General features: G+C 14.5%; 2 protein-coding genes across 2 annotated transcripts, besides 16 other annotated features; both read right to left on the reverse strand. All coding sequences in view use genetic code 6, as the record gives it.

Moving 5' to 3' along the window:
- Positions 1-4,129: 4,129 nt before the first annotated feature.
- Positions 4,130-4,194: a microsatellite.
- Positions 4,156-4,198: a microsatellite.
- Positions 4,199-5,186: 988 nt separating this feature from the next.
- Positions 5,187-5,225: a microsatellite.
- A 1,317-nt stretch (positions 5,226-6,542) lies between these two features.
- Positions 6,543-6,579: a microsatellite.
- Positions 6,580-6,623: 44 nt separating this feature from the next.
- Positions 6,624-6,662: a microsatellite.
- Positions 6,663-7,505: 843 nt separating this feature from the next.
- Positions 7,506-7,561: a microsatellite.
- A 1,231-nt stretch (positions 7,562-8,792) lies between these two features.
- Positions 8,793-9,271, reverse strand: IMG5_004210 (hypothetical protein; the record flags this gene model as incomplete). The annotated part of the gene is made up of 4 exons (XM_004039929.1): positions 8,793-8,849; positions 8,896-9,043; positions 9,127-9,191; positions 9,248-9,271. The coding sequence occupies 4 exons, from the start codon at positions 9,269-9,271 to the stop codon at positions 8,793-8,795; spliced, it is 294 nt and encodes a 97-aa protein (XP_004039977.1).
- Positions 9,272-9,310: 39 nt separating this feature from the next.
- Positions 9,311-9,356: a microsatellite.
- Positions 9,311-9,366: a microsatellite.
- Positions 9,317-9,366: a microsatellite.
- A 268-nt stretch (positions 9,367-9,634) lies between these two features.
- Positions 9,635-9,675: a microsatellite.
- Positions 9,676-9,790: 115 nt separating this feature from the next.
- On the reverse strand, positions 9,791-9,994 carry IMG5_004220 (hypothetical protein; the record flags this gene model as incomplete). The annotated part of the gene is made up of 1 exon (XM_004039930.1): positions 9,791-9,994. One exon carries the CDS (start codon positions 9,992-9,994, stop codon positions 9,791-9,793), a length of 204 nt encoding a protein of 67 aa, XP_004039978.1.
- Positions 9,995-10,461: 467 nt separating this feature from the next.
- Positions 10,462-10,503: a microsatellite.
- Positions 10,504-10,735: 232 nt separating this feature from the next.
- Positions 10,736-10,773: a microsatellite.
- Positions 10,774-10,915: 142 nt separating this feature from the next.
- Positions 10,916-10,993: a microsatellite.
- Positions 10,973-11,003: a microsatellite.
- A 399-nt stretch (positions 11,004-11,402) lies between these two features.
- Positions 11,403-11,459: a microsatellite.
- A 485-nt stretch (positions 11,460-11,944) lies between these two features.
- Positions 11,945-11,987: a microsatellite.
- Positions 11,988-12,362: the final 375 nt, after the last annotated feature.

Genomic DNA, 12,362 nt, shown 5'->3' on the forward strand with positions numbered 1-12,362 from the left:
ATTAAAAATTTCGAATTTTTTAAGATTTTAACCAAACAAAATGAAAAATTATTAAAAAAAGTTCTTAATTTCGTTCCCAAAAACACCTTCGAAATATTTAATATTTAATAATGAAAACTATTCCAATTAAGGATTATTTCCCATATTTTAATAATTCAAATATTTATTAATTCCTAAATTTTATCCAGTCTTTTCTAATAATTCTTTTATTTCTATTATTCCTTAAATAATACCTTACATACACTCTTATAAAAAATTCCCGTTTTAAAAGTCAATTTAAAGCTCTTCAATAAAATAAGCAATACTCATTATATGTTTCATATGCCTATTTTTGAAAATATTTAATTAAGAACCAATAATTTTAAACTATTTGAAAGTTTTATTTAATTAAATGATTTTGTTTTATGATTTGTCTATTTCACAGAATTTATTTATATTCATTAATTTAATATTTAATTATTTCAAAACCTCCAAATTACTCTTTATGTAGACTTTTTGTAAACTTTTTGATTAACAAATTACATCTGTTAATAAATTTATCATACCATACTAAGCGCCTAGAAAACTTACTTCTGATAAATCAAGAAGTTAACAAAAATCTGTATATTAAATTTTAAAAAGCATATCATATATATATTCTTCTGATTCTTCATTATAACTTTCAAATTAAAACTTTTTTTTTTTTATAAAATTTTAATTAATTATATATATAAATTTGATATACATCATTATTAAATTACAAAGAATAAAATGTAGGCTAAATTTAAAAATTATGAAGTCTAAATTATTATCTAGTTTATAAATAGCTTTACTTTTTATAAAGTGTATATGGAAAGCATTATTATTATTTGAGAATTCGTGCTTCCTTTTCCCCCAAAAATTTCTAGATTTTCTCCATAAGTTTCTTGTAAATAGTACTTCTATGTAAAGATTCATCCTGAACAATTTCTAATTCTTCCAAATTAACAAGATCTTCAAAAACAAGTGCGTTTTTATTAAAAAAAATAGTTTCTAAATCTTATCCAGTTAGGAAATTATGAATAAATTTTAAAGATTTTAATTCATTTTAGAACCATTTAATAATATTAATAATAATAGGTAAAGTTTCTTAATTAATAACTGTATTAATGAAATTAATTTCTTACAGACTAGATAATTCTCTCATATTTTCCATAATCGATTTTAATGAATTCTTTTTTAAAGTTGCGATATTTTAAAAAACAACGCATTTAAGTTATTCCATTTTCCTAGCCAGTATTCTTTTGACATAAAAAAACGCTTTTTTATTTTAAAAAACCAGTTAATTAATAATCAAAACCTCTCCTTAATTTTACAAGCAATTTACTTATTTTTTAATTATATAAAATTCATTAAAAATCTCTTTTTATGTTTAATAGTAAAGCTTTCTAATTCTTTAGAGTTTTTTCTTTTAATCTTATTTTAAAAGGCTTTTTAAACTTTTCTTTACATTTGGAAAGTCAAGTTCTGTTTCTGTAAAATCAACATATAATTATTCCAATTATGGAAAATCTCCTATTTATAAATCATCTTATAAAAATATATATTAAAGTGCTTCTGTCCTTTTTTTGTTTACTATACAATCTTTTATATATATTTATCTTATATTTTATTTTTGTTTTCTGAGAAATTCCTTTAATTGTTTTATTTAAAATGAAAGTCCTTCCAGTCTTAAATTGTATTCTTCAATTACCTATATTTGTTTTTTGCATTTCTCGTTTTTTTTCATTTATTAAGAAAAATATTTGTATCTCTCATCTACTCTTATTAGATTTTATTGACATTAATCTTCATTATTGTTTGAATATATTTCAGCCATTTCCGAATTGTTTTTTTATGTGTAGTCCTATTATTTTACAATTTCATCTTTTGTGTATACATTTATTATTTCAAAATCACATTATATATCATTTTTTTTATTTTATTATCGCAGACATTATGATTGTTTGTTTATTACTGATCTTAATTAGTTTATCATTTTTTATAAATATATATTTATATATATATTGTATTATATTTTTTTTTTAATTTTTATTTTAATTGATATTTAAGCAAAAATAATTTAGAGTTATAATTAATTTTTATTATACTTTAAATATAAAAAATTAATTTCTTTATTTATTTTAATTATATTAATTTTTATATTTAGAAATATTTTAAAATGTTATTTATTTTAAAATTTAAAAGTATTTATTTATTAAATTATAATTAAAAAATTAAATTAAATTAATAATAACAACTATTTTTTTAATATTATAAAAAAAACATTTCATTTCATTTTTAATAAATATTAAATAACTAATTTTTATTAAAAATATAATTAAATTTAAAAAAAAAAAATATTAAATTTATTTTCTTTATAATAATTTATAAAACAAGTATATTTTATTATAATTAAAAATAATTTTTAAAAAATAAAAGAAATTAAATATTATTTAACATTGATTTAAAATTATAATTATCAAATTATTCGATTAAATTAAAAATAAATTATTTTGTTAAATTTTGGAATTTTATATTTTATTATGAATAAATAAAGTAAAGCAATTTTCATTCTTTTATACGAAGTTAAACATTTAAAAAATTATAATATTTATTAAAAAAATATTAAATTGTTGTTAATCATATAAAAAACATTTAAAAATATATATAAATAAAAAAATAAAACTTATATATATTAATAATTATTTTCTTTTAATTTAAATAAGACATAAACAAAAAAGGATACTAATTCTAATTAGTGCAATAAAAATAGTTATTAATAATTATGGTATTTATACAAACCTTAAACAAAATATCTATTTCTTAATCAATATTTTTTGTTTAAAAAAAAAAGCATTATTAATTAAAATATTGATCACAGAAAAACAATAATTATTTAATATTTCATCCACAAAAACAAGAAAATCTTAAATATTAAATAATATTTTAATGATTTAAAAAAATAACAATAATTAAATATTTTTTACAATGTTTAACTAAACAAATTAAAATTTTTACATTTTTATATCTATATTTGAATAAATAACTAATATGTTATAGTAAAATATATTACTTCATAGATCTATAAAATTTAGTTTCAAATATTACTTAACTATTTCATAAAATCTTTTGAAAATCTTAACAAATAAAAAAGAACTTTAAACAAGTAACATATATATCGCTTTATAATTTCATATGATTAATATCATTTAAAATAATATTTTTTTTACATTCATAAATTTACATTTTCGCATTAATTTTTAAGCAAAACATATATCAATTATAATTAAAAACAATTTTTAACAAAGTTATCTATATATAATAAAAAAACCTTTATAATACTTCCAAATAAAAATCCATATAAATTTATAATTTTGCCCCCATACCTTAATTTTTCAAGTTTATTTAGAATTTTAAAAAACTTAAAAATTCCAAAAGGTAATATAAAAATAAAAAACTCATTATACAAAGCATAGAATTAATAAAACATCCAGTAAAAAATCGAAAATAATTATATTGCCCCAAAAATACTAGACACTAGATATATAAAAAAATATTTTTTTTTAGTTTATAATATATATAAAATAAGATATCCAAAACTATTATAAACCATAAAATAATGACAAAAATATAACGAAAATCATAATTATATGCAATAAGATTTTAAATAACTATAGAGTAATCCTATATAAATAATATATAAAATATATTTATTAAAACATTTTTTTAGCAAATTTGTTTGCATTAAATTTATATGCTCTAAGAATTTCCTGAAAATACAAAAATAATAAAAAATAAAGGTTTTTATTTACAAATATTTATATATTCGATCAAAAAGATAAATTATTTAAAAATTAATTTCTAAAGTTTAATATAAAAAATCAAAAAATGCATTAAAAGTGAAATTAATTTTTTTAAAAAGTTTATATATGTTATAACAATAATAATAAATATACATAATAACCATATTAAATATTAATATTATTATATAAACTTATATTATTAATTAATATTCTCCTTTAAATTAAATTAATATGAAATAGTAAATGCATCTTTTATAATTTCAAGTATTAAATTAAATATCTTAACTTTTAAAAACCTAGTTATATCTAAAAATAATAACAGGTTAATTAAATAATATTAGAAATGTTTTAAATATATATATATAAATATTAAATATATATATAAATATATATATTATTTTAAAAAATAAAATTTCTTTTGTCTTTATTTTTATAATTATTAATTTAAATACATATTTTGATTTTTTACTTTTACGTTTTATTTTAGTTTTTTTGTTTAAAAAATTTAATAAAATTTATTTAAATAAAAAATAAATTATTTATTTATATTGATAATTAATTTTTAAACAAATAGTAAATTATCAGAAAATTTTTTAAAATCTAAATATTTATTGTATAAGTTAATAAAATTCAAATATAGTTATTTTTCAATCTTTAACAAATGTATTCATATTATGTACAAAATTATTTATTTTTTAGTATATTTTTTATTATTTTCATTAATTTCTTAACAATAGTTTCTAAATCTTTATCAATAGTTTTTATATTATTTTTAACCTTATTTTTAATTTTTATCAGCTTTTATATTTTATCAAATATTTCTTTATTATTATTTTTGTTATCTTCAGGAGCTATAATTTCTAATTCATCAATAATATTAATAAAGTTTTTGATAAACTCTTCTTTATTTATAAATTTATTAGTTTATATATTTTATTTTTCTTCATTTTCTGTATTATTTTAAATAATTTATTAGCTTTATTATAAATCTTTTTATAAATTATTTAAAGGTTAAAGTATATTTTTATTATAAAATTTATTATTTGTTTCCTATTTTATTACTTTATCTTCAATTAAAAGTGCAGATTATACTAAAGCATTATATTTATTGAAATTTAAAGGCTATAACTTTTTAATCATAGGCTATTATTTTTATAATAAATATTATTCTGATGTTATAGGTTATTTTGATTCTTTATTTTTTTTATTTATTATATTTAATTTAGATACAAAATTACCCGAAACGGGAACAAATTTTGACGTTTATAACTGTGAACCTCTTAATAAAAAGCTTTTTTAATCTTCTAAAAAAAAATCTCTATTTTTAAATGATTTGTTTTTAATAATTATGCTTTTATTTTATATCATTTTTAAATTATATTTTAAAATTAACAAAATAAAATAATTAAAATAAAATTATTATTTTTAATTTTATAAAATACGTGTATATATATATATTTATAATATATAATAAAAAATAGCAATTTTAATTTATTTTTAACTTATTAAAATCGTTAAATTTAATAAATAAATTTTTGTAATTTCTATATTTAAAACTAAGTTTTAATTTTGTTTTATTTCAGATATATTATTATTTATCTTTAATTAAATAATATAATTTAATCTTTTTTATTTTAAAAATTATTCTTAAAATTTACTCTATTATTAAACATTAAATTTGTCTAATTATTTAATATATTTAAAAAAATTATGAGCATAATTATAATTAAAAATTATAATAAAGTAGAAATTTTTTATTTTTTTAAAAATACTTTAAAAATATTTTATTTTTTTAGTTAATTTTAAAAATGTATATATTACATATTTTTAAAGAATAAAAAATTTATTTTATATTTTGTTCAACTAGAGAATTATATTTTAATTGAAAAGTAATAATTTAATTATTTAAAAATATATAAATACAAACAAAAAATTATAATTAAAGTAATGTTCATAAAAATAAATAAATTTAAATATTATTTTAAATATAAAAAGGATTTTTAATTCATTTTTTATTTTTTTTATTCTTTTTTTTATATTTGAGAAATTAAGCTGTTCCTATTTATTTTAATAATAAAAATAAAATAAATATAAACATTTATAAAAAACATATAAATTATAAATAAGAGATAAAAAAATAATAAAATAATAATAGTTTATATTACATTAGTTATTTAATTATTGTCTGCATTATTTTTTTATTTATTATTTATCTCTTAATGACTATTGGTATTAGTATTTTAGCTATCATCGTTGTAATTATTTTAATTATTATTATTATCGTTTTAATCACTATTGCATACATTTTATAATAGCTCTTATATTACTTAATCTCTATTCTCTATTTCATCTTATGCAGCTACTAATAATGCTTCTAATTCAGTTACTCTGTTTCTTAACTTATTTTTTTTTTTTAATATTTATTTTTATAAAAAATAGGCCTTTGGTATTTATTATTATTTATTACTATTTCGTTTTCTTCGATTGCCTCATTCAACAAATTTTATACTTTTATTTAATTACTTTAACTTTTTTATGATTGAATCATTTTTTTTAAATAATGTTTATATTTTTTAATTCTATTTTATTATATTTACGATTTTACTTTATTAAAAATATATTTTTTATTTTTATTTTTTTTTATTAAATAATAATTTTTTACAATAATAAAAATAAAATTCCCTCTTTTTTCTAAATTAAAAAAATAAAAAATTTAAAAGGACACAAAATCTTTAATTATAATAAAAAAATTTAAAATTAATAAATATATTTAAAAAAAAAAAATTATAAAAATCTTAATAATAAATGTTAGATTACTAATTTACAAAAAATATTTTTTTTTAAAAAAAAAATATTTTTCAAAAATCCCATATTAAATAAATAAATAAATCTCTAATTTTTTTTTTATTTTATTTTAATTTTTATAATATATAATAGTATTTAAAATTGAAATAGAAGATATATACAATTTCCATCTACAAATAGTTATATATAAATATAAAATCATATATATGTATTAAAAATAAATAAAAAGAATATAATAGAAATATTTTTATATTATAAGAAAAAAATTTCGAAAAAAAAAAGAAAAAAAACACACACATATATATTAATTCATTCCCATCTTAAAGAAAACTCCGATGAGTTTTTATTAATATGGCTTTTAGCTGTTTAAGGTTTATGATTTCTCATATGCGGTAATTCATATTTCATTTAATTAATAGCTTATAAATCTAAACTAGGAACATAATAATTTTAATGAGTTACATTAATCTATCTATAATTAGGTGTTAAAGACCTCATATGTGGTAAATTATGCTTCATTTCATTTATAATTTTAAGTTCTTCACTTATTTATGGTTCTTATCTCATATATTTGGGTTTAAAAAATTTATTTTCATGTTCATTTGGAGAAGGTTTTACTTATATTATTTTAATAGAAGGTTTTTAAGGCTTTTAAGTAGATGAATTGAAATTTTAATTATTTTCAAATTTCCTTTTTCCACAAGATTTATTTCTTTCGATTGGATCTGATTATTCTAATTGCTTTTATATTAAATTTTTATTTTCGCTTAATTTATTTTCAACTTCGAATTTCTTTAAACGCTTTATAAACATGAAACTGCATTATGAATTTTTTTAATAATAAGATGATTTTTCTACTTTATTGATTACTTTTTCTCCACCAACTATTTTATATGGTTTTAAATCCTTTTTCATCATTTTTTTAAAATCTTTTTTATTTTTTTATTTTAAATTTTAAATTGTATAAAAATTTGATTTTTATAAAACTAACAAATTGAATATATTTCTATAATAATATAATTTCATTTAAAAGGGGATTCTTTTGTTTTTTGTTTTGTTTAATAATTTATTATTAATATAAAAAATTATTATGAATATAAATAAACAATCGAATAATAATTATAATTTCTTTATATATTTTTTGTTAGAAGAGTAAAAAAATTTACATATTTTTTTAAAATAAAAAATTTAAAAGATAATAAAATTATTATTTGATTAAAAAAAACAAAAACAAAAATGAAAATGAAAAAAATAATTGTACTCATTTAATTTATTTATTATATATTATGTGAAAACATCTATAGAGAATTAAAATTTAAAGGAGTTTATGCCTTTCATAAGACATCGATAGACTAATTTAAATGTTTAAGAGAAAAAGGTTATAAAGATTATTTAATATTAAATGCCTACACGTATAATTAAACAAACCCTTACATATTGGAAAATTATAACAATGCCTTGGAAGCTGGATATAAAATAATAGATTTAAGTTTTACAATATGCCCTATAACATAAAACGTGACTGAATATTTACAGAATGTGATGAACTAGTTATTTTATAATCTAAAAGAAAAAAATAAGAAAACAAAATTATAATAATGCATAAAATATTTTAATAAAAAATTAATTAAGAAAAATTTGATATGAATATAAGATAAAGTATTATTTTAAAATTTTCATAATGTAATGAATGGAAAAAACATTCATTTGAATAAAATTGTTAATTTTTTAATTAAACAAAATATCTTCTCTAAACTTAATATAAATAAGATTTTGCTTTATATTCCAATTTTTTCGAATGGAATTTTCTATTCGGAAATGCAAATGCTTGTAATTCTAAAGACGAAACCTACCCTTTGAATAATTACCCCCTTATATGGAATGGAGATAGTATTAGAAATGATCCTAATTATAATTCTACATATTTTGATAAGTTCGCTAGCTAGGTTATGCCTTAGGTTAAAGTATTTAGCATTTAAGAAGAATGTGCTAATTAGTTTGAATTTTTATCATTTTGATATTTTATTTATTTAATATAATTTATATTATTAATAAATATTGTTTTTAATTTTTTTTTATATTTCTTTTTTTATTAAAATATATATTTCCCATTTTTTTAAATATTAATTAAATTTACCATTTTTAAATAAAAAATAATAAATATTTTTAATGTATTTCGTTTATTCATTTATTATTTTTATCGAAATAAACCCATGAGAATCCTAAAAGCAAATTTTCTAACTTTTTAAATAGATAAAAATTTATTTATTTTTAAAAAAAGAATAACTTCTTCCTCTATTTCTTATTCAGAATGCCCTGACTCTTTTACTGTAATCCAGATTTGTAACCATTCATCTTCTGTAATTGTTCCGCTATTATCAACATCTACAGCTTTAAATAATGCATCCGTATTTACCTTTGCAAAGTTAGATTGCCTTGATATTTTTTATATTAATTTATATTTATTTAAAACATATATTTAAACCAAAATTTTAATGTTTCTTCTTTATCTATGCACTTTGATCCGTCTTTATCTATTCTTTTAAATACACTCATAATTTTATCTTTTAATTCTGAAGACAACTTATTTTATTTATATTCAGTAAAATATTAATTTCTATTTAATATTTTTTTAATACTGTTGTAGATGAAACAATACCCATTAAAAATTTTATGATATAATATATATATTTAAAAATTAATTTTACTTATTATTATAAATTTTTTATTAATATTAAAATATTTTTTTATTTATAAAAAAAAAAAAAAATTATTTCTTATACAAATTCATTTTTCTAAAATAACTCTATCATCAAAAAAAAAAAAAAAAGAGACAAGAGAAAAAATAAATACTTGTATATTTTTTAGATAATAGAGTTTTTTTTTAAAAAAAAATAAATAGGTTAAAAATTATATATTTACTAAAAGTCAATATATTAATATTAATAGAGTTAATTTATAAAGAATTATTTAAAATATTTTAGCTCTTATTTTTATCATCAGTTCTTTATTTTTAATATATCTATTTATATATTTAAAATTATAATTATATATATTAAATTAAATTGTTAGAATTTCTTTTTTATAATAATAACAAAATGATTATATTGTATTTTTTTTAAAAAAAATATATATTTATTATATTTTAATCGTAAATATTAAGTTATTAATTTTTCTTTATTTCATTTAGCTGATTAAGGCTTTGGAATTATTCTTGGAATAATACCTTTAACCCATTCTACAACAGGGATTAAAATGCCATTATTTTTATCGTCATCATCATCATCGTTTTATTCTTTATTTTCATCATCATCTTCATTTTCACTATCTTCAGATTCTTCAGTGTTTTATTATATTTCTTTATTTTTATTTTTTTATTTTTCCATTTCTTCATCTTCTTTAATTTATTATTTGTTTTCTGTAAACAATCTAAATTTGTTTTTTTTGTTTAATATTATAAAATATTAGTTTTAATCATTATTTTTTTATAATAGAAAAACAAAATTTACAAATTCATATCATTAGTGTCATCTTTATTGTTTTTATATTCAGATTTCATTTATTTAATATTATAATTATGTAAATTGTTTTTTTATATAGCCTATTTTTTTTTTTTTATTTTGGAATATTAGGTATTTTGTTTTACTAATGATTTTTAAAAACATTTTTATTTACAATTATTGGGAAAGCTAAAACATTTAAAAAAAGTAGTTTTTTTATAGAAATTACTTTTGACATTTTAATAGTATTTAAGTTTTTTAGTTTAATATATTTTATTATTAATTTTTATTTTATATCATTTATAATGCAATTAATATTTACTTTTCTAAAATAATAAAATATTTCTTTGAAAATTTATAAATAACTATATTATATAAATATATATATTTTAAATTTATTCTTTTTAAAAATATCTAGAAAATTCTTTAAAAATATATAATTATATAGAGAAAATATTTTTTTTAAGATTAATAATTATAATTAATAATTTTTTATTTTTGTATAAGCTTTTAAAATTAAATTAATTATTTATATAATGATGATTATATTTAAAATGGTAAATACAAATTTTATCAATCATAAAAAATATTAAAAATCAATAAATATATATTTATATAGTTTATTATAATTAAATAATAAACTTAAATAATTAAATTAAATAATACCATTAAAATAAAATAATAGTTAATTAAAATAAAAATCTTTAAAATTTATATTAAGTTTTTAAATAGAAAACTATTTTTATTCTAAATAAGTTTATATCAATATTATTTATATAACAAAATATAGGCAATAATTAAAGTTTTTTTAAATAAATTTAATTATTTAAATAAAATTTATTATTATCAAAAAATTTTAAATTTTTAAAAAATTTTTTAATTAAAAATTTTTTTATAGTCTAAAAGTAATAATGTATTATAATTTATATTTTATTTTTTAATTAATATATGAGAAAATTAAATATCTAAAATATTATAATTTAAATATTACATTAATTTCTATTTATTTATTTGTAATTTTTTCTTTAATTCTAAAATGATTAATATTTAAATATAAATAAAATTAAGGAATACATGTATTAAAAAATATGATTTTTTTTTTTTTGGTATTTAAATTATATAATCTGATAAAAAAAATCAATAAAAATAATTTTTTATATATTTTTGTTGTAAATAAAAACATCAATTATTTATAAAAAAAATATAATTTAAAAATAATCATTTTTTATTATAAATTTTTTATTAAATATACAAATTTTTGTTTATAATAATTTAGATATAATTTTTCTTTCTATTATTTGATTAAAATAAATTTAATAAATTTATTAAAAATAATATTTATTTATTTATTTTTTTTAAAAAATAGTAATTATAAAAATTTAATTATTTTAATTTATTTTTTACATAAAAAAAAATAATAAAAAAGAACCTTATATAAATAATAAAAACTTTTCTTTACATAAAACTTTAATATTTTTATTAGTATTTATATAAATAATTTAATAATCCATAGATAAAATGAACTAATAATAAAAAGAAAAAAATTAAATACAACTTATATAACTTGAAAAAAGTTAAAAACCCGAAAAAACTACAGAACAATAAATTAACGATATGTCCACTTGTGCATCGATGTCTTAAAATTCTCAGACCTCAGGTTAAATCAAAAATATAGTATATTTATTAAAAAAAAAAATAATATTATATAAATAAGTAATTAAATTTTATGTCTTATATATTATGTAAAAAAATAATATAATATTATATAAAAGGCAAAAACAAATAAAAAAAATATGAAAACGAAAATGAATATAAATAATAAATAATAAATAAAATATAAAAATAAGAATAAGAATAAACTTAAGAAAAAGAATAAAAAACTGAAAAATAAACAAAAATTCAATGTAAATTTTAATTAAAAAATCATGTCAAAACAACCACTAAATATTACTTAGTTGGAGATATATCTATCGATTTTGACCTCTTAAAGGGTATAGAAAGCCGTTTTTCGCCTTTATCTGAATTTAAAATAGTAAATAGTATAGAAGTAGATATATTTAATTAATTTGTGCACATAAATTTAGATTAGAAATAAAAAGGAATTCGTGATTTTAAAATTGTTATTTATTAACTAAATTCTTTAGGTGATTAATTTGCAAGAGGAATCGCTATATTATTAAAAAAATATTAAACTTTAATAGATTTTAAAATAAAAATGAACAAAATTAATAAAAAAGATCAAGAAAGAAACTAT

This window comes from Ichthyophthirius multifiliis (assembly GCF_000220395.1).
Source record: "Ichthyophthirius multifiliis unplaced genomic scaffold scaff_1120509249435, whole genome shotgun sequence".
Lineage (NCBI taxonomy): Eukaryota > Ciliophora > Oligohymenophorea > Hymenostomatida > Ichthyophthirius > Ichthyophthirius multifiliis.